We start from the raw sequence: 22,790 nt of genomic DNA, 5'->3' as shown, positions 1-22,790 counted from the left end.
GTGGGCGATATTCTCCGGAGGAAACCCGGATTTGAAGTTCAGACCTGCTCTTGGCGAAAATATGAAAAGATCTTTCACTTGGCATTGAGAACCTTGGGGGTGAGGCCATTATGTATGACTCTTACTTAATATACCAGGCCTTCTAGAGAGGATTGCACCCAGTATTCCATTAAAAAAATACTCACTTGTGGCTTATCTATCGCATCAATCCCAGTCCCAATCTCGTCATTCTTATTTGGAAAAGAGTAGAGCACCTTCATCATGCTCATTTCCAAACCTTTCCTTATATCACTAGGCATTTCCAGGGTATATGCAGCCACAGCAACAACATCCGCACAAACATCATCTATAACTGGTTGTCATAGCCATGGCTCAAGTATTTACTGTATTGATGGAGATGGCCACGAAGTTTTAGTTTCGGCCACCTCTACCCCTACAACCGGGATACCAGCACAATACACTGGGTGTCACTCCCATGGAAGCGAGTCGTAAGTACACACGCATGCATATCTATGACAATATACTGACCCACGAAATGCGAAGATATTGCATGGATGGAGATGGAAACGATGTCCTGATTCAAGAAGAAGAAACGGAAGCCGAGGGGACCGAAGATAGTCACAGTGAAGATGATGCCCATGACCACGAGGAATCCTCAAGCGAAGCCAAACAAAGTTGCCACTTCCATGTTGGCGTTGAGTAAGCTTCTAACAATTTTTCCAAACCTGAGCATTATTGACTTTGGCTATTCTAGACACTGCGTGGGTGAAGGTGAATCAGAGGAACATAGTGGTTCATCGTGTGAGATCAAAGCAAGAGACTACAACATACCTCTAAGAATTGGCACGTTGTTTGTTGTCCTTGTCACTAGTTCAATTGGTGTCTTTGCCCCTATTCTCCTGATGAAACTTCCATTTGCTTCAATCAATGGGGTGGTGTCGACTGTCATCAAACAATTCGGAACTGGCATCATCCTTGCCACGGCTTTCATCCATGTGAGTAACCTCGGCCGTAACGGAGGTACGTACTACTTGCTAACTAGTTTCCTTAGCTATACACACATGCAAACCTCATGTTTACGAATGAGTGTTTGGGAGAACTCGAGTACGAAGCGACTACCTCTGCGGTGGTCATGGCGGGTATATTCATTGCTTTCTTGTTGGAATACATTGGCCACAGGATTATCGTTGCTCGCAACAGCAAGAAGAACTCCGCAGAAAGCACACCGTCCGAACCTCAGCAAACACATCAGAAGGGAGAGCATGACCACCCTCAGGGCCAACAGCAGCAGCCCACGTTGGCTTGTCTTGGGCACAATCACGGCTCATTCGATCTTACCGGACCCAACAGCAAATTTTCGGTCATTGTCATGGAAGCGGGTATACTTTTCCATAGCATCTTGATCGGTCTCACCCTCGTCGTTGCTGGAGACTCATTTTACAAGACGCTTCTGGTGGTGATTGTGTTTCATCAATTCTTTGAAGGGTTGGCACTCGGTGCTCGTATTGCCACCCTCCAGGGACCTATATTCCCTTCTAAGGCGCTTATGGCGATGGCATTTGCCTTGATCACTCCTATTGGCATGGCTATTGGACTTGGTGCTCTGCACACCTTCAATGGTAACTCGAAGAGCACTTTGATTGCACTAGGAACATTGGACGCGCTGTCTGCTGGTATTCTGGTGTGGGTTGGTATCGTTGATATGTGGGCGCGTGACTGGGTCATTGATGGAGGTGAAATGTTACATGCGAAGTTGTCAAAAGTTTTGACTGGTGGTATTTCTTTGGTCAGTGGGCTGGTGTTGATGGGGCTGCTAGGGAAATGGGCTTGATTATAGGCGTGGCATGTCTGCCTGAGGCCTGCTTCCTTCCAACTCTATCGTTCATATGCATATAGTTAGAATATGTACATAGTTAGACTGTTTCCGAAAACCGATGCTTCGGATATTATAAGCAGCTCACCTAGGCGAGATTTTGCTCCCCGTATTCCGTATTAAATCTGAATTCCGGTGTACCAGGGCCCATCCCCAGAAGAGGCATACGGACGGAAGCCGTACTCTCGTTCATGGTGCTATGTACTCAGAATGGTTAAATTTATGGAAATAAATAAACAAAGGTATAGCGGACGCGTTGAATTGTGTTAAATCAGAGTTGAGGTCAGAAGGCAGGAAAGAAACACACATCAGTGCCTGTTCGGCTCTGGGTGTCTCAAACAAGGTCTTCTGGGACGCAGAAGGCTTAGCGAAAGATAAAAGAGAGACTATAACTCGCTGCAAAATTCCCCGGCCCAAAACCAAGAAAATAGAGAGAGATCGATTAAAGGAAATCAACTCTGAACAACCTAAGCTCACTTGGTGAAGACTTGGGAGAGAAAAGCGATATTCGATCATCTTACGCACGCTGCTAAAGCAATCAAAGATGACAGATACCGAAATGCGTGCGATTCAAATGCTACCAATTAGTCATGGTCTGTCACTCAATTTCCCTCCCTGTGTATCTGTGTTAATGACCGGTATCGGCTGTTGCAATTTCAGCCTTATTCTTTGGACTTGGGGTTGCGAATCATGCAATATAACTGGGATGGAGTGCGTCAGTGATTGAGTAAGGAATATTTCAAGCCAACAGAGCATACCTTGCAAACGTCCCCTCCATCCACGCACTCAATCTCTTTGACCAGTTCAAAGCCCATTTTCTCATAAATACACACGTTTGGATATCCCTTGGAGCTCTCAAGGTAGCACGGCATGTTCTCCCGATCGGCCTTCTCCATGATATTCTCCATGAGCTTCTTGCCTACTCCCATACCACGCGCCTCTGAATCAACGCAAAGAACATTGCAAAAATAGTACCCACGGGGGTTCTGCCAGATAGCGTCATGCGTAGTTTGCTGCACTTGCTTCCAAATCCAATAGCGGTGCACATTCAGACCACCACGACCAAGGAAGCGGATATTGTTCATTAGCTGACGGAAGGAAAGAAGCCAGTCTTGTGCCCAAGCAGACCAGGTCTGTGACATGGAGGGCCTTTGTGGCGAGTACCACCAGGCAACGCCGACCACAGAACCGGCTGGTAGGCGTATTTCGACATCGCTCTTGGTTTCATTTGCGGCGCGAGTTATCTTGGCGACAGAGATGGGGCAGTCGCAGTTTATACCATATCGGAAATGAGCAGCGAGGGAGGCTGCGTTTCGTTGGATGTTAAACTGTTAGATCCCGTTATTACTTGGTTCGATATCCACTTCGTTGCTTCACTCTTTGTTTTTTTGCGCATTTTTCTCGAAGCCACGATCAAGTCATCGGGCCCAAAACTTGCGGAAAAAATAAATGTCATACCTTGGATGGGTCATCAAACACCCAACGAAAATATGGATCGTCGGCAAACGCTTTCTGCACACAGTCTACAGCCCCGGGTATGTCGGTCTCAGTCAGCGGGACGATTTCGATTGACATTGTTCGTCTTGGCTTGTCACTACGTTTTTCTTGGACGGCGACAATTTTCCTAGCGAACTGGTTTAGACGTCCGGATACTTTTTCTACTGGCTCTGCGTATAGCTTGACACAGAGATATAGTATAAGAATGCCAATGAAGACGTTGGGGACAGTGAGAGATAAAGACAACCGCCATCTAAGTAGAGTTGAAGTGGTGATGGTCCACGAGTTGATGGAGGAGAAGGTGGGGGAAGCGAGGTCTTTGTTTATTGTAGGAGTGTCAACAATCGAGGAAATAATGAGTAGAAAGTCACTTGCTCTGAGGAACGGGGTTCATATAGCTGAGCTCGGTGATGATCCTCGGTGTTGATAGCCACGCTTATCTTATCCGCGGCCTACATTCCAGGGTTGCATGTCGCTAGCCCTTCTAGGCAGCTCCAGCCGGAACAAGTACATATGCGCTATGGGGATGTCGCACAGCGTCCCTCCACTCCTACCATCGCTCCCTCGTGACCCCGGCAGTAACCGCGGCTAGTCGGTCTAGTACAGATCGACTACCTGCGTATTTGAGGATGTACATAGCACATCCTAGGTGTGCTCGAACAACTCGAATCAGTAAGATTGTCGATCTCTTGCTTTCGCTAAACGCGGGGAACGGCTCGTATTGGATCATGTGGAGAATCCAATCTAAAACTAATCCCAATCAGGCAGGTAGTTGCGTCATTGGCTCAGTTTGATATGGGGCGTGCCAGGGTTATCAGGTTTATCAGTAGAACTGATAAGAGATTGTCATAATTAGAGTCAACTATATGGTTGATCATGTTTAAAGTCTCATAGTGTGTAGTTTATTTGAGTACTTGTCAGGGATTCCTCGGCAGGTACATGTAAGCAGCGGAAAATTGTTCCAGCCGAACTGTGAAAATCATGAACTCGGGAAAACCATGGAAAATCAGAGCGAATGTGCTTCTATCAGACGAAAAATACATGTCGAGGATTGTGTTCAAGCTGATATGTCATGGTAATGTCTACTCTGATATCATATATATTGTAGCTATAAAAAGAGTCATGAATGCTGAGGGAACACATCGGAAATGTCATAAAAAAATGTCAATTTTCCAACGGACTTGCCGGGCAAGCAACATTTATGGATTCTTCGGAAAGATGCAATGAAAACATCGGGTAAAATACTCATACAAATGTGAATTATTCAGCCTGCCTGGCTGTTATCCTTTGTTTGGTGGTACATGGTCACCTGCCACCTGCTTTTTTTCCAATCTGGCTCAACTACCCTGCTCTACCTGCTCTACCCTTTGTATTATTCTCTTTGTTCATCGAGTCCATTCATTTGACCAGCAAATTTAAACACGATAAAATTGTTAAGTACTATTTCCAGCAAGGTGTCTACATAAAGGTATGACATTGTTACAACGTGAGCTGTGTCCAGTCTTTCGTAGTTCAACTCCTGCGCAACTAAGAAAAGTTCTATCGAGTTCTTTTCTAAAACCAAAGAACATAATTATTGGACTCCGTCATAGACGTGATTCTCTTTCGATGGAATGTAAATAGTGTCTTTGTGAGTAGGGTGAAGGCGAAGAAGACTCTCTTTCTTGATAAAAATAACCCGCAGTCATCCTGGCCAAGGTTCGATATTCCTTTTCCGTTGGGAGAATGAAAATAAAATCTTTGTTGCAGTTGCTGTCTTTGTCAAGTACATCAGCCAGGTAATTGAATCAGGGCCAACTGTCCTCTGTACAAATGCATAAATAACTCCCACTACCTTCTCAAGTTCTCAAACAGACATAGCCCGCAAGCAATCCCCGAGAACGCGGATTTTACATCATCCGACAACTCAGTTGTTTTCTAGTACCCTGCCTGTCCAGGATCATCAATAAATCTCAGTCCCAAGGCACACTTCAATCACCTATCTCAGCGAGACTTGCAGCTTTTACGATGCCTCGTCAGGATATTGAACGTATACTAGCCGACGATCCCTACAACGATCGGCGCATATTCGTTTTGTCATGTGTGCACGATGCAATCTATTATCTTCGTCACGGACCGCATCGTCGTAACGATGTCATTGCCACATTAGAGGAAATTTCTGATGAAATGGGTGTTGCTATTTCAAGCGCGGTCTTGGAACGTGATCCCCAGTTTGAGCGGTTGTGCCGTAACCTTGAGCTTATGCTGCCTGTCTTGATCAGGATTCTCAACAAACACAACGACCGGGGGACCGACAAAGCAATTGCTGATGATCTTATCAGCTGCATCCCCAGCGTTTTGCAACAGCCTAAACAGTGGAACCCGGATGTCGAAGAGATTTCTGACGAGGAAGGGTTTGAGCAAGAGCAGGAAAAGGAGAATAGGTGTCCTCACCATCACAGATAGGTTTGGCTCTCTGCGTAGGGAGACTGGAATCGAGTACGGGCTATAGTTATGACAGGAGTTTCGAAGAATTTTCGGTTCCAGTGTTTTTACTGCTGCTTCTATATTCCAATTTGCTTTTTTAGAGACGTTAAATCAATGATAGAATTATGTTACACGTTATATCAGATCCTGCTCCGTCGACTAGATAGATTCAAGGGAGTAGATTGTGATTTATTACAAGTAGCATGATCGTAAGCTTGGTATCTTAAAACGTTAATAGACTTTTCTAGCAGAGGCTCTAAAGCTAATGCTTGCTTGGGGGCATTTGTGTTAATGGTAGAAAAAAAACAAATCCCAATGCCATGCGCACAAGCTAGTCAATTCGACAAACATCAGCAACATCATATTACCACCAAATACATTAAACTCCTCTCAAACTAGCAAAAAAAACTAGCAAAAACCGGCGATAACCAAACTGGTCTAACATCTATCAAGAAACAACCAACCAATATCTCAGTCTACTCTTCCCCAGTTCAACCAAGCAATCTAAACACGATTGCGTCCACGATGAAAGCGCGGCAGGAAAGCAGGCGCAGGCTCGGTGGCAGTCTCAGTCACAATATGGGTGAGGTTCACTGCACTGGTTGTGGCATTCGAGATAACAGTCGAGTTGGTGAAATGGGCTGTCGCTGTCGTGTTGCTAAATAGCTGTCGGCGAACAACATCGGGGTTAATAATTGCTCGTGGAGTGATACGCGAGCCCGGGGTTGAGGGGGATACATGTGGAGGTGTTGATGTAGGCAAAGTCACGAGGGTAGCTGGTGTTGTGGGCGATCCTGTGGTGATAGTACGCTGTCTAGTGCTGCTCGGTATAAGGGGCGTCGATGTTCGCGTCTGAGTCAGGGTTTGGGTCAAGGTATTGGTTTGGGTTCTGGTGGATGAGGCTGTCACGCTGCTACCACTTGGAGATACTGCGCCAGTGACAGGGGTAGTCCCTGGGATTGTCGCGGTGCCACTTGGGGATACTACGCCAGTGCCAGAGGTGGTCCCTGGGGCTGTCGCAGTACCACTTGGGGAGACTCCGCCACCTCCGCCACCACCTCCAGCACCTCCTCCACCTGGGCCTCCGCCAGCACCACCGCCAGCTCCACCGGCACCTCCTCCCGCAGCTCCTCCACCTGGGCCTCCACCACCTCCAGTGGGGCAAGGACAGCACTCTGTTGCCAGGCCTAGTCCCGAGCCAGATGTGACAGTGACGGTAGTAGTGGCAGTGCTCACAACTACGGCAGGGCAAGTAACCGTCACCGGGACGACGGTGGTTTCCTTAGATGTGGAAGGAGGAGGACAGACCGGCGGTCCTCCAGTGGTAACGCTGGGAGACGGGGAAGGGGGTACACTACCACCGCCAGGGGGGGATGTGGGGCTAGTGCCTGGATGCTCACTAGTAGAGGGAGGAGGCTGGGCAGTGTTAGTAGTTGTAGTGACTACTTCAGGGGGCGAAGGCTGGGGGGTTCCGCTGGGGGAGGAAGCGGGGCCGCTGGGTGATGGCCCGCTTGGGGAAGAACTAACATTGCCGCCAGTTGGGGTAGCAGTTGTACCACCACCAGTGGGTGAAGTGCCGCCTTAAGTACCAGGGAGAGTAAGAAGAGTGCTTTCAGAAAATAAGGTAGTTTGCTCACCTCCGCCGCCAGGGACTGTAGTACCACCACCTCCTCCGGGGACAGTACCACCTCCACCGCCAGGGACAGTACCACCTCCACCGCCAGGGACTGTAGTACCACCACCACCTCCAGGGACTGTAGTACCACCACCTCCTCCGGGGACAGTACCACCACCGCCGCCAGGGACTGTACCACCTCCACCGCCAGGGACTGTAGTACCACCACCTCCAGGGACTGTAGTACCACCACCTCCTCCGGGGACAGTACCACCTCCGCCGCCAGGGACTGTGGTACCGCCATCTCCTCCCGGGGTGGTCTGAGGTGGTGGAGCATGCGTTGTAGCCAACTCCTCGGTCAAGACAGAAAGCAGCGAGCTCTCAAGGTCAGGATGGTTGTGGCGCCCCTGCAAGCCAAAGTCACGCTCTTCTCGACGACGATCCTCGATGCCGGGCTGCTCTAGCGCCACATCCGGGACAGCCAGGACACTCTGCAGGAGAGCCCAGGAGCAGGCCAGCAGAATCAAACATCCTCTGGGAAACATCATTCGGACCAAGGCTGATATGTGCAGAGCGATTGAGCAAATGTGGCCGATTTGGGGAGAACAGCGGCCAATGCAAGTTCGCCGGTGGTTCCGGGTGCTATCGAATTGATGAAGGAGCTGGTGTAGAAGACAGTTTTAGATTTAGGACTCCTTAGATAGCAAGTTTAGCAAGTTTAGCAACGAAGCAAATGCCGACCAAACGAGTTCGAGACGCGAGCAAGCAAAGCAATGTCCCGGATGAAAGGACGTTAGGAGAGGGATGCGGGCATAGCGTCGTATATGTAGTGAGAGCCTAGACAACTCAATGGTGATGGATTGATGAACACTCCATGTCATCACAGCGAGAGGATTGGCCAGAAGTGATTTCGATGTTTGTTTTTTGGTTAAGCTTTCGTTGTCTTTCTAGTTCCCGTGGTAAGTTCTGAATTTGCTCCTATTGGAAATCATTCCCAGTGGTGAAATCCATGGCTGGATAAGGTACAAAGGCATCATTGTGACTAGATGTTTACATAGATCCGGTGCCTGTCGGATATCCTATGCGACGTGTTCTGCCCTGTTCAGCCCTGTAGGGGAACCTGAACCTGAGTTACCAACACCCATGCTTTTTATATTGCCTCCATGGCGGCAAATCGTTTAATTTCTAACTGCCAGTTCAGCAGCGAAATCAATTTGTACGGCTGAAGGGCCGAACCGACTATGTCGGAAAAATTATCCGATTTGGTGTAGATTATAGTCACAATTTGATAAATATAGACATTAAGCAGCTATGTAAAACAAATGACTCGGTCATGGACGCTGAATAGAAGATGCAAGAATGCAAGCTGAGGGGGAAAAACTTTTCTACGCTTATTTTGAAATCGTGAAATCGTGTCGAGATTACCAGATCGACCAGCGTCGGAGTTCCGGATACGAACCCACAATTTTAATAAATCGCGAGAGGGTGACGCCAGCCAACTTGAATGACCTTTACGGCGGTACAGCATGCAAGACCAGCCGCATAGCAGCAGACAGTAAAGGTGATAAGGCCCCAGTAGGATCCATTGCAGCGTTCCAGGATCTCACCTGCGATAGGGATTCCAGTGAGAGTGCTGGTGGCAAAGTATGTCAGCTATGGATACGCATGTGACATCACAAGGGGGAAAAAACACTCACCCGAAGCTCACTATGGTATAGGCAGTTGCGTAATACCGGCCATAATTTTCAGTTTTGCAGAGTTGACCGACACAGACTGGTGTCAAGCTGATATTGCTGCCGCTTGAGAATCCAAAAAGAAGAGCATAAACGATCAGCAGGGACAGACTATCTCCTGCAGGAAGCCACAAGCAGGCGTTGCAGAGCACGCATAGCGCTACTGTCGCGATCAGGGTGTTGAAACGACCAAGGAAATCGGCAAAGAAGCCAGGTAACCATCGCCCAAAGAACGAGCCGACATTCAAGATGGCAATGATCTGGTACGAGAACTTGGAAGAGAACCCATGGTCGAGGGCGTAGGAGGAGATGTAGCTAATTGGCACAAAAAGACCCCACTCAATAAAGAAGACGCTGGCGGTGGTAAGCACGAATCGCGGGTCTCGGAAGATCCGGAAGTCAGGAAGCACATTCTCCTTGGAGAATGGCTTCTGCGGGAGTCGGGACCTAATCAAGAGATTTGCAATTGATAGCGTAATCAGGCAGATCAACGCGACAACCCGAGTGGCCCAGCCCCAGCCAATCTTGGGGAAGAGGGCCTCTAGAACGAGAGGGAAAACAATGCCTCCAGCAGAGCCACCAGTAGCAGCAATACCAGTTGCGAGTCCACGTTTCTCATAGAAATAGTGGCCGATCGCCGAAATCGCCGGTGTGAAAATGAGAGATGCTCCCACTCCGCCCAGTACACCGATGACCAGCATAAAGTGCCAGTATTGAGTACAGAAGCCGATGAGGATGATCATGGCCATTTCAAGTACGGAACCGGCAAAGACGAGAAGGCGTGGGCCTCGAGCGTCGAAGATGGGGCCGATTTGCACTCCACAAAAGAAGGTGAGAAAGGCAAACATTCCAAAGATCCACCCATTGGTTCCTGAGCTGTATTCCTTCAGTTGATGTGTTTGGATATATGCTTGGAAAGTACCAATGGTGTTGACCAGACCCAACGATCCAAATAGACCGAGGAAGCTGCCCAGCACTACCAGCCAGGCTTCGAGGCCCCCCTCCGGGTAGGTGTTCCCTTCGGCGTCTGTAGTCACTCGACTAATGGGGTCTCCTCTGGTTGATCTTTGAGACGGTGCCACGGTAGATGCTGTTCGGTATACATCCTCTGAGCTGGGTTCTTGCTTTGGTGCAGTCTCCGTGTCAGATTTCTCATTGTCCATGTGAACAGTAGTCTTCTGGTCAAAGGCTGTGGTGCTTTGGGTTGTGGTGCTCTGGGTGTTCATATCAAATGCATGGTCGGTCTTGCTGCTGGCAGACCCGACATTGGTAGACATTCTATGTGGAAAGAGCTATTATATTCTCCGCTTGCATTAAGGAATTCCTAGGTTGCTGAGGTTGAGGATCTGAATGAGGAGAAGTTTGACGGGAAGTGACATATTAATCGAAACTTCCGGAGGAGTCATATGCAAATGTGGCTCTGAGAATTTTCGGGTGGAATTATTCCCATTGGTGTTTAACTGACTTCGTAATAGTTAATTAGGCAGTGAAAATTTCGTAGCTCGTGATCATTGGGCAGGGAAGTGGATCTATCGTGTGCAGGTCCAGACCGGTGTTCTTTTGTCCATACTGCGACGTAGTACGTACATACTATTCTATACTAGATAGATGATTTCAAATCTATCTTGGATGTTCTCAATGGAGCAGAATAACTACACGTCACTTACAGTTCGTTCTTTTTAGCAATCATATATGACAATCTGTACTTGCTTTATTCATCTATATTTATCGGTTTATAGGATATACATAATTCAACGAATTTGTCGGCTATGCCTCTGAAAGCAGTTCAGTAATGTGGATAAATTCCGAACTTCCGAACTTCCGACCTCCGTGAACAATTTGACTACCCGAAGCATGTTCGGGCGCATATACTTACTGCCTACATCTGGGCATCGCATTAAGCACTCGTATGTAGCCATGGATCAGCTTGTGTTTGATACGAGACTACACTTTCTAAAAGGAAAGAGGGAGGAGATAATGCATGGACAATATCAAAATATAATCTATATCTGAGATCGCACGAAATCAGATGCGGGTAGATATATATAATCGTGGCCATGTTTTAGTTTTTTGACCAAGTGCCACCGGTTATTAAATTTACGTAAACTTCATATAACCTGTGGGGTTTGCAAGGTTGGAAATTACGAAATTAGGAAATGTTTAAAATGTAACCTTGGAAGTCCTATTCTGTAGTTCGTGCAGGATTTAGGATTAAGTACAATCTAGTAAAAGAATCCTTGTGTAGGCTCATCAATTATTAAATAGATGCCTCTTCCATCCAATTGGGCTTGTGGTTTAGTGGTATAATACTCCCTTAGCATGGGAGTGGTCCAGGGTTCGATTCCCTGCAAGTCCATTCTTTTTGGTTTTTGGTTTTGTTTACGTTATAGACCACGTCAAATAGAAATACATCAGAAGACTTTTTTTTATATCTTATTTCAACCAAGTGAGATACATCGAGTATATCAATCACACTTGCTCATGCTCAAGGGAGCCTGTTAAGGCGCCAATCTCGTCGATCAACCAAATATTCCCAAGCTAGTGACCGCAAAGCAACCTGGAAAGCTTGGTATGCTTGGGATCTATCAGAGCCGCGGGAACCTAGGCTCAGGTACTCCGCACAACGATTGACTTTATACTATTGTGATCATCTCGATGGCATTATTCCCCTGCATGCCGAATCTAGGTACAGAAGGAGATAGTCAGGGGCATGATGTTCGCACTTGAGGGTCTGGCCGGAGAGCTGAGCAGTAGAGAGTATTACCTATGAGTTATTAAGATGATTACTCGCCTATCAGACCGCTGCAACCGCCGCAGGCCGGTTATCCTCGTCCTACCACCAAGCGAGCGGGGCCGCATGATAATGTGGAGGTTATGATGCTTAGCCGGGATAAGAAGCATGCCAGACCAATTGCGAGCTGTCCCCACTTCTTATACACGAAGCTTATTAGCCAAAAGTGTCAGATAACCGTCGATCTCACCGGAATCCGCCGCTCGTCCGGTCCTAGTGATAGCTGTGCACGAAGCGGCGAATTATTGCAACCATGTATGACATTATCTTATTATCCTATAATCATCCAACACCGCGGAAAAGCACCATCGGCAAACACAGAGCAGATCACCAAAAAAAAAAAAAAAGAAGTAGAAGCAAGATTTACAGTCCTGGAGGTGAGGTTTCCTTCCTGAGGTTGACCCCGCCTGGGATGGCCGAAGCTGATAGCAGTGGACACTTGCTATCGAACAGGGGGTTGTGGCGTAGGAGAAGCAATATCCGACCTGAAGCTAAGCATTTTCCAATCATCCGCTTGGAATCTCTTAGCCTGGGTTTTTATCAATTTAAATGCACTTACCAATCACACGATCAGGGGCCATTGACCGGCACTTCCGGGGATATGTAATAGGTATATAGCTGTGCCCCCCTCGGGGATAACAATGACATCCCTCCCCCATTTTGGCACATTAATACCGATCCAGGATGTTACTCAAATCAGTCCTGACATCTGCTCTCCTGGCCCTTTCGCTGGGGTCGGATCTCGCGGCTGCCGCTAAACACGGACGCTTTGCAGAGAAATCTCGTGCACCACAGGAGAAGGCTAAACGGGCAGTTGAAGCTCGTAATAACCACAAACATGTGAAATCGCACAAGGATTATCGTTTCTTAAGCAAGGAGACCAAGCGTGAGTGTCGGGTTATATCATTGTTGACAGCAAAAATCCTAATAGACCCATAGATTATCTGGTGGACTCCCTGCCGGATGTTCCATTTGATATCGGCGAGATGTATTCTGGTCTGGTGCCAATCGATATGGACAACAGCTCCAGAGCGCTCTTTTTCATCTTCCAGCCCACTATCAACGAGCCTGTAGATGAAGTGACCATCTGGCTCAACGGAGGTCCTGGATGCAGTTCGATGGAGAGTTTCTTGCAAGAGACTGGTCAGTTCATCTGGCAACCTGGTACTTTTGCTCCAGTGGAGAACCCTTATGCTTGGGTTAACCTGACCAACGTGCTGTGGTGAGTGTTATCATGCATACGAACCCAAAAACTTGTTAACATCTCGCAGGGTCGACCAGCCTGTTGGAACGGGCTACTCTATCGGCACACCGACAGCTGTGTCGCAAGAGGAGACAGCACAGGACTTTGTCAAGTTCTTCAAGAACTTCCAGAAGATTTTTGGAATCAAGAATTTTAAGATCTATGTCACTGGTGAGAGTTATGCTGGACGTTATGTCCCTTATATCTCAGCTGCGATGCTTGACGAAAAAGATAAGGAGTATTTCGATCTAGATGGTGAGTTGACACGAATATTCAAAACGCTGGGATGCAAAGTCTGACTATTTACAAGGTGCGTTGGCATACGACCCGTGCATTGGACAGTTCGACTATGTGCAGGAAGAAATTCCCGTTGTGCCCTTTGTCCAGCAAAATGCGAACCTGTTCAACTTCAACGAATCATTCATGGCGGAGCTCGACAAGAAGCACAAGTCCTGCGGATACGAGGAGTTCATCGACAAGTACCTCACTTTCCCGCCGCCCGAAGCCCAGCCGCCCATGTTCTTCAACTACACCGAAAACGCCGACTGTGATTTGTTTGATCTAGTTTACGATGAAGTTTTCCACATCAACCCATGCTTCGACCTCTACGAGATCAACCTGATGTGCCCGCTCCTCTGGGACGTTCTAGCCTTCCCCACGTCGCTCGACTACCAAGCAGCTGGATCAACTGTCTACTTCGATCGCCCAGATGTCAAGAAAGCGCTGCACGCGCCCAAGACGGCCTGGAGTGGATGTTCCCCAGACCCCGTGTATGTCGGTGGCAACTCCGGCCCGGAGCAAGAAGGCGACATTTCAGCGAACCCAATCGAGCATGTCTTGCCGCAGGTGATTGAGGCTACCAACCGCGTTCTCATTTCAAACGGTGACTTTGATATGGTTATCATCACCAACGGCACACTTCTCGCCATTCAGAATATGACCTGGAACGGCCATCTCGGCTTCCAGGAGAAGCCAAGCACCCCCATCGATATCAAAATGGCGGATCTCTTGTACGCGGATGTCTTTGCGGAGAATGGTGCCTCTGAGCTCGATGGCCCCCAGGGTATCATGGGTGTTCAGCATTATGAGCGTGGCCTGATGTGGGCCCAGAGTTACCAGGCTGGCCATATGCAACCGCAGTATCAGCCTCGCGTGGCTTATCGTCACCTTGAGTGGCTGCTCAGACGCACCGAGGAACTCTAGTCTCTTATTCGCAAAGGAAACGCCACATATGCAGAGGTTATAGCAAGACAATATGTATATATAATATAATCGATATGTTTGTGTGCATTTTATAGGAAAAGTCGCCCGTACATTACCCCGGAATTTGGAAATAGGCTATGCACGTTGTGTAGGTATCTCCATGTATTTGAGTTCCCGCGGGGGTATAGCGTAGACCTTTCAAAATCATATTGAAAAAGTTCAAACATTCCCTATTTCTTTATTTATGATGCCACAGCCACCGGGAATTGGTTGTCGCTTTGATTAACATATACCCATGTGGCGATACTTTACCGGGTGAGTGGATGAATCTTGTTGATGGCGGATTGATATATGTCCTTCTATTTGCCAAGTGGAATGGTGGTATTTGGGTTATTGCTCAAAGTGAGAGGACCTATAGGATCGACAGTGATCATCGTCTAATATCTTGTCCATTAGGCCCTTATTATGGATAGAATAAAGTATTGGCGGACCTGGGATCTGCTTCATATGTTAGTCTTGCACATGGTATGACGCAATTATGCAGCGCAATTGTAATGTCTTGCAGCGTCCTAACGGGAGAAATCGCGCACAACGCCTTGGCTAGTGTATACATCGTAAGCCGCTAACAATTAGTGTGCTCCAGCAGTGTGGAGCTTGATATTTGTTCATAGTTTTAGTCAAGTGTAATTACACTGCCGGTCATAGCTCGCAAATTACAAGGAACAAACAATGATGCATTCATACATACTCTTGACCCCATTCTCTTACGAGTCATCTTCGGAGACAACAGTTGCTACAACCACGTTATAGCCAAGATAATATATCGAGGGCTTTGGAACCGAAGCATCAACTCCAAGTCCACCTCTTGAATCGCCAAGTGCAGAGGGGATTCCTTTGTAGACCAGACCATAGTACTTCGTAAGCTAGTTCAATACAAAAAAGTAAAGGGAAAAGATGTCGCCTCAGTGGAGTTTATCCTAGACTTCCCAGTTTCCGGATTGATATTGACTTTACACTTCGCAAAGAATACAAATAACCGAATGAGGATGTAACATAGCCGAGACTCTCCACTATGTAGAATCCAAGTCGAGAACACGAGCAGTTGCCGACCAGCGTATTGGGCTCACCCGGAAATGGCAGGTGGCCGTAATTTATCCGAGAATCGCAATATTACATGAAGAGCTGTGATTGGCCAATAGGAACTCCCCTGACCTGAATGCGGCATCGATACGCCTCCGCCAAGATTGCCTTCAGACGTTGAATTCAAATCTTTTTTTCTCTGTACAATTGCAAGTTAGCTAGCTGTTGATGCAATGGCAAGAGATTATATAATATATGCATATATATAACTATATATAATATATATATATATATTGTAGAAAAAACCCCTGTTGAATATCTCGGGAAAGAGGAGCAAGAACAAAGTAGAAGGGGTGACGTTCAAGCACACCAAGCATGCAAAGTACGTGGTTTCTTGATCTCAGTATTTTGCCCCAAAAGAGAGTATAGTGAGAGGAGTGGTCTTGCAAAAATTTTCCTGGTGGATCGTGGAGGCCAATGGGGTCTCGGCTCCAGTCTAGAGTCAAATTTGTTCATTATTTCGACCCCTTCCGATGTATATTTTTCTACAAAATATTGCACCTGATAGGCTAGTTATAAAACTCTCCGAGTTTTGCATATGGAATAACCAGAGAGGTATGAAGGTAAACGGAGGCTAAATAGTGGTCGGATTTGCCTTGGTGGCGTTCAGAACATCGAAAAAGCACTCAGGGATCTTTAGCGATCCCCTTTTAAGCTATCCCCTGTGCGGCTTAGATTACCTAAACCCAACAAAATTTCAATGTAATACCACGATTGTATGGGACCTCTGACGTTTCTGTGGATTCTGCTGCCATAGATGTTGACTCTATAAAAGTAATGCAGGTATGGGAATTTTGACATGGAACCAGCTTATAAGAAAGGGAAGATAGTTATATATCAAGGAAAGCTCACTAGTTTATGCTAAGCATAGGCGGCTAAACCCGAAAACATATCAGCTCTTTACCAGGGTACAGTCCAATACCAAGTTGTATGTACTCACCGAGGGAATATGTTGAGATTTAGTACTCCGTAAAGCACCCCGAGTACCCCAGTTCCGGAGCCGAACCAGTCCTTTTTCTAGTATTTCAATTACAGATCACTTTTTCTTAGTCCCGCTTCTCGGCCTTGGCCAATTATGGCATCTCGTAGAGAACTCTTGGTAATAAAAAAAAAGAGAAAAAAAAAAACAGGGAGCATTGTATTGACTATTGGGAATATCCCAATAGTATATAACAACTCTAGAATCCCTCACTTATCTTTTTCTCCTTCCTCTTCTGTCAATTCCTAAACTTCCTTGCCCTAGGTAAAGCTACCCCAAGCTTCTCTTCTATTTTGCTAGAGCTTCGTCTCTTAGCTTTTCTATCTTATATTGTGGCAGAATTTCTGGTTTACGCCCTTGGATCATTTCTGTTACTCGTCACCACCTTGTGAAAGAAAAGAAATCTATTTCAGAGGCCAAGCACGAGGTACTTCACATCAGCTCTTCAGTAGCAACCTTGCAACGCCCTGGCAGCAACGATCACCATCGACAGCGACGACAACCCCAGCATCCACAGCGACAAGCCCATCTGCAATTGACAGCAGTATATATCGACCATTGTCCTTGCGCTACTTTCGGCCCACAGCGAATTGCCCCCGGATCCACGATATATGACCCCATTGCAGCTTCTCCCCACATCTGTAGATCCACTCTCGACCTTTCACAGAATTCCTAGCGACAATTGAACGGAATAGAACGTGCGAAAAGCGACATACTCGACAGACAGCAAATCCCAGGCAGTTGAAAAATATATTCCAAAGCGCCATATAAAACCGTCATTATGGGTATCCAAAAATTTAACCCGTTCAAAACGGACAGTCAAGACTTCTCCAGCGTTGTCGTCCCACTCGCCGACGCACCTGCTCACCCCCTCTCAGAAAAGGCAGACAAGGAGTCCAGCCAGAGCTTGGACGGCTCGTCTGCTTCGGAGAACGGTGCTGCCGGCCACAAGGGCTCAACTCATCTGACCCTCGAAGCCCTTCGTGCGGAAGTCGAGGCTGATCTTTCCTCGACTACCCATGACTCTGCCTATGACCGTACGTTCCTGGATTTTTGCACTGGTCCCCGCGTGGAAGCTCCATGGAATTGAAATTTTGATCTAACTCGACGCAGGCAAGTCAAAGGTGATCAACAGAGCCCTGCAGGATATCGGTATGGGCCGGTATCAATGGGAACTGTTCTTCCTTTGTGGGTTTGGTTGGACAGCAGACAACCTTTGGCTCCAGGTAGGAAATCACAATCACACAGACCACACAGATCAAATCTAACCACCTGTAGGGAGTTGCCCTGACGCTAACCCCGATCTCTTACGAATTTGGACTCTCCGATACGGAGGTGCGTTTCACCACTTGCGCTCTATTCTTGGGTCTCTGTATTGGTGCCTCATTCTGGGGCGTTGCCTCTGATATTGTTGGTCGTCGTCTTGCTTTCAACGCCACTCTGTTCCTGGCTGGTACCTTTGGTCTGGCTGCCGGTGGTGGCCCTAATTGGATTGGGTAAGTCTATGAAAACAACGCATTTTGTATCTTTCGCTAACCATGAATACAGAACATGTGCTCTGTTCTCTTGCTTGGGCCTTGGTGTGGGTGGTAACCTGCCTGTCGATGGTGCCCTTTTCCTGGAGTTCCTCCCCTCTGTCTCCGGCAGCTTGTTGACCATGCTGAGTGTCTGGTGGCCCGTTGGGCAGCTAATTGGCAGTCTACTTGCGTGGGCTTTCATCCCCAACTTCAGCTGCAGTAGCCATGAAGGTTGCACCAGGGAGAACAACATGGGCTGGCGCTACCTGGTCCTCACTCTGGGTGCCATCACTTTTGTCATGTTTGTCCTGCGTTTCTTCTTCTTCCACCTGTATGAGTCGCCCAAGTACCTGCTGTCCCGTGGCCGCCAGGAAGAAGCTGTCAACTCTATCCATGGAATTGCCCACAAGAACGGCACTAAGACCTGGTTGACCAACGAGATCCTCAACGAAATTGGTGGTCATACCGAGGTGCAAGAAAAGGAGGCGGGGCTCACTTACACTCAAATCGTGAGCCGCTTCTTCTCCAAATTCTCAATGGAGCGCATTGCGCCTCTCTTCGGCAACAAGCGCATGGGCTGGAATACCGTCCTGCTCTGGTTCTGCTGGGCCACCATCGGCATGGGCTATCCTCTCTTCAACGCTTTCTTGCCGCAGTACCTTTCCAAAACTGGAGGTGAGACCAACTCGAACTACGTCACCTACCGCAACTACGCCATCACCTCCATCATTGGTCTCCCTGGCTCATTCCTGGCTTGCTGGACGGTTGATCTCAAGTACATTGGTCGCAAGGGCACACTAGCCGTCTCCACCCTGATCACCGGCGTGTTGCTGTTCTGCTTCACCCAATCCACGAGCTCTGACATCCAGCTCCTGTGCAGTTGTCTCGAGGCCTTCTTCCAAAACATCATGTACGGTGTCCTCTTCGCCTATACCCCGGAGACTTTCCCTGCCCCGAACCGCGGTACTGGCACTGGTATCTCCAGCTGCTTGAACCGTATCACTGGTCTCTGTGCTCCCCTTGTCGCCATTTACGCCGGCAGTGCGGACCCCAACGCGCCCATCTATGCATCTGGCGCATTGATTCTGGCTTCCTTTGTTGCTATGTGCCTCCTACCCATCGAGACTCGGGGCAAACAGATGCTCTAAGAAGCAACGAGTTGAATCCCTTGTTTCAATTTGTCAAAACAGTCTTGCATACTGTCGACTTTTCCACAGCCTTCTGCTTGTGTTGGAAAGTGCAAGATGAGAACACGACCAAAAAAGGACAGCACATCCATATATCACGGATCCATCCCCTTGCCATTGCGATCTGAATGATTCGACCAATGGGTTGACCCATGCTCACAGCACTGGGGGAGTATATGGACTGGATAGAGTGTTGTGTATATCATAATAATCCAGCGACCACTGCTAGGTGGCATTGGAAGTTGAACATAAAAGATACCAATCAAGATACCAAGTTAGTTTTTTTTTTTTTTCCTTATTACCGAGTCAGAGTTCAATTTTGTATATGGGCAAGTTCCTCAATAACATAAGAACCTGTAAAATTTGCTACACATGTTTCATGAATGGCATTGGGTGTTTGGGCCTATGAAATGTTGACGTCTAGGAATGAAAATAGCCTAGTGGACAGGCTACAACAGACCATACCACAATACACCAGCAGCGGCCGGGAATGAGTACCAAAAGAAAAAGACCAATTGGAGACGCAGAAATATTGTATGAGATATTTGAAACCCTCCAAGGTTCCAATCTTGGAATATTGAAAATTTTGCTTATTGAACCTTTAATAAATATGGCGCAATCCCTATGACAACGACAGTAAAAAGAAACAGAACAGACCAGTAAGAACTCCATTCCAGTCCAAGCAAGCTCCCCGATAACTCAAGAGAAAGCGAAAAAGAAAACCGATATCACCCATTTTCCAATCGTGACTATGTAGCTCGTAGGTTCCTCACCGGGACCGATCCGATAACGCGCGAATAGCTTGAGAAACAACGGGAAAAGTGAAAATGGGCATGAAAGAAAAACAGACAGAAAAATATCCGTGAAATTATCGCTCATCAACAAAGTGCAAAGAAGTTATGAAGACATCATATCATGACCCTGATGGAAGAAATACATCCTGTCTATGCCACCGGTTGATTACGACGGCCACGCTTCTCAAGCAATGTAGAGCCGTTCAGAGTAAGTTCAAACGGCTGCTGATGCTTGCGAATAGAGTTCTTTGCAGCATTAGCGACAGTGGCGTCATGCATGCCGTAGCCCTGTTTGGGCTTTGTCTGATTGGGTGGTTGTCGTGCTTGTGCAGCGCTGCTTTGGGCGCCAAGGTTCGTCGAACGGAGCTTGGCTTCCATTCCGGCCATGTCCCCTTGACTCTTGGCAACCTTGGCTGGTGGCTGGCCTCCAAGACGGTGGCTGTATTCGGGCTCATCGTCATAATCTTCGTTAAGTGCACCGAGTGCCGACTGGAATCCTGCTGTGCCACTGCGGTTGGTTTGGCGCGCGTTCGCGCGGCGTTTTCCTTCCTCTTCTTGTCTGTGCACTGCATAACCGACATCAAAGACTTCACGGAGGTTGAAAGCGCCTGGAGATCGGAAGTCCATGCGGCGCTCTGCTGTGACAGATGGTTGATCGAGGAAGCGGGCACTGGCGGGTTGGAAGGGTCCGTGTTCGGCATTGGAGGAGTCGAGTTGTTGTGGGCCGTTCTCGGGGTTTTGGTGGTAGGGTGTTGCTAGAGGGGGTGCGTCCGCAGCGGCGGTAGTCTCATCATCAGTACCCTGTATCCAGGGGTGTGCGAGGAATTCCTTGATGGTGAACCGCTTTTCAGGGTCCACGGTGAGGAGATGCGAAATCAGATCCTGGGCCGACTTGGAAATATCGTCCCACCAGGGTGACAAAAAGGTGTATTGGCCGCGCGCCACCTTCTCGGTAAGGACTTGGATGCTCTCGTCATAGAACGGAGGGAACCCACAGAGAAGTGTGTAGAGCACACAACCCATGGCCCACATGTCCACACTTTTGGAGTAACGCTCATCCTTGACGATTTCTGGGGCTGTATATCCGACAGTACCGCAAGGCGTCATTGTCTGGCTGTCCCAAATCACCTTAGACAGACCGAAGTCTGCAAGCTTGATCTTGCCAATACCACCCGCACCAACGCCGGGGATGAATTCTCCCTCATCTTCTTTGTCTTCGTCCCCTGGTGGTTGAGGTTTGGGATTCTTGCTGGGAACGTAAGGAGTTGGATAGAACAGGAGGTTTTCTGGTTTAATGTCACTATATATCTGTTAGTTTGCGCAAGAGCAAGTTTCCACAGGATGACAAACCGATGAACGACACCTGATGTTTCGTGTAGATATTCAATTGCTTCCGCAACCTGGCGAATGACGTGACGGCTAAGATCTTCGCTGAAGTACGTCAACCGGACAATTTGGTGGAATAATTCACCCCCGGGGCAGAGTTCGAGGACGATATAGTAATATTGCCGTGACTCGGAGAAGTCGATCAATTTGACAATGTTGGGGTGGTCAAGGTTGCGCATAATCTGAACCTCTTTGAGGATGTTTGCCCGCTGTTAAAAAACTAAGAGTTAGCAATGGCGAAACAAAATGCGCAGCCATGCACAAAGGTAGTGACATTGGGTAGTATATCAAGTCACCATTGCAAGGAAGCATGTCGACCGTCCGGAAAGAATTGTTTGCGCACCTCCAATGCCTTGGGGACTTTTTTGACCGCCGGATAATGAGGATCGTTCTACAGAACGTATTGGCCATGTTTACGGACATATTGCAAAGCATGTAACCAGGAAAAAAAAACGTGGCGAAAAGGAAAAGAAAGGCACCTTGCGGTAGAACCTACCTGATTGCTATTCATTTCAAATTTGCGGACGACCTTGATGGCCACCTCTCCATATTCCGTTGTCGTATCCTTGGCACGATAGACGTTACTGAAGGCGCCGTCGCCCATCTTCTCTACCAAGATCCAGCGTTCTAGACCGGGGTATTTGGGCATCTTCGATCGGTTCAAGTTCTCCTCTGCCACTAGACGTTCGATTTCGACAGAGCGATCCTGTCTGATCTGAGAGTCAGGTTTGTGGATGGCATTGGCTCGGCCTTCAGGACCAAAAGCCTCGAGAGTAGGTGAATATTGGCCTATCGGTTGGCGTTGTGGCTCTGCATGGATGGCGGAAACGTCGGTCGTGGGCTCGGAATGAGGGGTGACAAGGCGGGCCTGCTTGCCATGCCGAATGAAGTTCTTGATATTCTGTATCGTACTCATGATGTCTAAGAAGAATCGTGATTCATAAACAGTTCTGGGTTGGTTTCGGGGAAGAATGGAAAACAGAAGAAGAAAAGGATGAAGGGATTTTCAGGAAAGGGTTTCAGACAAGTTGAAGAATGGATTTACCCCACTAAAGGAGATTGTAAATCACAAAACAAGAGAAATCAAGATAGAAGGACCGGAAAGCCGACAGATACAAGAAGAAGAAAAATAGGGGAGAAAGGAGATGATGGCGGGGGAGAGCTATGACGAAATGAGAGATCTTTCCCTGCGATGTCATCTGCCAAGGCCAACCTCCATCCTGGTCCTCTCGGGACGTCATGGTACGCCACTGATCCACTGTGGTAATGAGCTCAATTTATCTATATTATTCTCCATGTACGGAGGCTGTTTGGGTTCTTTCCTTTGACTATTTACCCCATAACTTACCCCGGAGATTAGAGAATG

General features: G+C 47.8%; 8 protein-coding genes across 8 annotated transcripts; 4 read left to right on the top strand and 4 right to left on the bottom strand.

Moving 5' to 3' along the window:
* Positions 1 to 261: 261 nt before the first annotated feature.
* zrfC (putative ZIP Zinc transporter) lies at positions 262 to 1,831 on the top strand (the record flags this gene model as incomplete). The annotated part of the gene is made up of 4 exons (XM_057224969.1): positions 262 to 488; positions 544 to 699; positions 755 to 995; positions 1,052 to 1,831. 4 exons carry the CDS (start codon positions 262 to 264, stop codon positions 1,829 to 1,831), a joined length of 1,404 nt encoding a protein of 467 aa, XP_057088985.1.
* Positions 1,832 to 2,535: 704 nt separating this feature from the next.
* N7447_000692 (GNAT family N-acetyltransferase) lies at positions 2,536 to 3,448 on the bottom strand (the record flags this gene model as incomplete). The annotated part of the gene is made up of 3 exons (XM_057224968.1): positions 2,536 to 2,574; positions 2,632 to 3,201; positions 3,332 to 3,448. The coding sequence occupies 3 exons, from the start codon at positions 3,446 to 3,448 to the stop codon at positions 2,536 to 2,538; spliced, it is 726 nt and encodes a 241-aa protein (XP_057088984.1).
* A 1,929-nt stretch (positions 3,449 to 5,377) lies between these two features.
* Positions 5,378 to 5,815, top strand: N7447_000691 (uncharacterized protein; the record flags this gene model as incomplete). Its single annotated transcript, XM_057224967.1, has 1 exon — positions 5,378 to 5,815. The coding sequence occupies one exon, from the start codon at positions 5,378 to 5,380 to the stop codon at positions 5,813 to 5,815; it is 438 nt and encodes a 145-aa protein (XP_057088983.1).
* A 525-nt stretch (positions 5,816 to 6,340) lies between these two features.
* On the bottom strand, positions 6,341 to 7,999 carry N7447_000690 (putative extracellular threonine rich protein; the record flags this gene model as incomplete). The annotated part of the gene is made up of 2 exons (XM_057224966.1): positions 6,341 to 7,416; positions 7,474 to 7,999. 2 exons carry the CDS (start codon positions 7,997 to 7,999, stop codon positions 6,341 to 6,343), a joined length of 1,602 nt encoding a protein of 533 aa, XP_057088982.1.
* Positions 8,000 to 8,918: 919 nt separating this feature from the next.
* N7447_000689 (MCT family MFS transporter) lies at positions 8,919 to 10,461 on the bottom strand (the record flags this gene model as incomplete). Its single annotated transcript, XM_057224965.1, has 2 exons — positions 8,919 to 9,084; positions 9,149 to 10,461. The coding sequence occupies 2 exons, from the start codon at positions 10,459 to 10,461 to the stop codon at positions 8,919 to 8,921; spliced, it is 1,479 nt and encodes a 492-aa protein (XP_057088981.1).
* A 2,198-nt stretch (positions 10,462 to 12,659) lies between these two features.
* sxa2 (putative pheromone processing carboxypeptidase (Sxa2)) lies at positions 12,660 to 14,421 on the top strand (the record flags this gene model as incomplete). The annotated part of the gene is made up of 4 exons (XM_057224964.1): positions 12,660 to 12,861; positions 12,915 to 13,197; positions 13,247 to 13,473; positions 13,529 to 14,421. 4 exons carry the CDS (start codon positions 12,660 to 12,662, stop codon positions 14,419 to 14,421), a joined length of 1,605 nt encoding a protein of 534 aa, XP_057088980.1.
* Positions 14,422 to 17,321: 2,900 nt separating this feature from the next.
* On the top strand, positions 17,322 to 19,205 carry N7447_000687 (Major facilitator superfamily domain general substrate transporter; the record flags this gene model as incomplete). Its single annotated transcript, XM_057224963.1, has 4 exons — positions 17,322 to 17,577; positions 17,654 to 17,766; positions 17,819 to 18,036; positions 18,089 to 19,205. 4 exons carry the CDS (start codon positions 17,322 to 17,324, stop codon positions 19,203 to 19,205), a joined length of 1,704 nt encoding a protein of 567 aa, XP_057088979.1.
* Positions 19,206 to 20,188: 983 nt separating this feature from the next.
* On the bottom strand, positions 20,189 to 22,340 carry N7447_000686 (serine/threonine-protein kinase; the record flags this gene model as incomplete). The annotated part of the gene is made up of 3 exons (XM_057224962.1): positions 20,189 to 21,338; positions 21,389 to 21,633; positions 21,921 to 22,340. The coding sequence occupies 3 exons, from the start codon at positions 22,338 to 22,340 to the stop codon at positions 20,189 to 20,191; spliced, it is 1,815 nt and encodes a 604-aa protein (XP_057088978.1).
* Positions 22,341 to 22,790: the final 450 nt, after the last annotated feature.

The sequence above is a fragment of the Penicillium robsamsonii genome, assembly GCF_028829455.1.
Source record: "Penicillium robsamsonii strain IBT 29466 chromosome Unknown utg000001l_segment0_segment0, whole genome shotgun sequence".
Classification (NCBI taxonomy): domain Eukaryota; kingdom Fungi; phylum Ascomycota; class Eurotiomycetes; order Eurotiales; family Aspergillaceae; genus Penicillium; species Penicillium robsamsonii.
The sequence above is the reverse complement of the archived record's forward strand: the minus strand, read 5'-3'. Positions and strand labels throughout refer to the sequence as shown.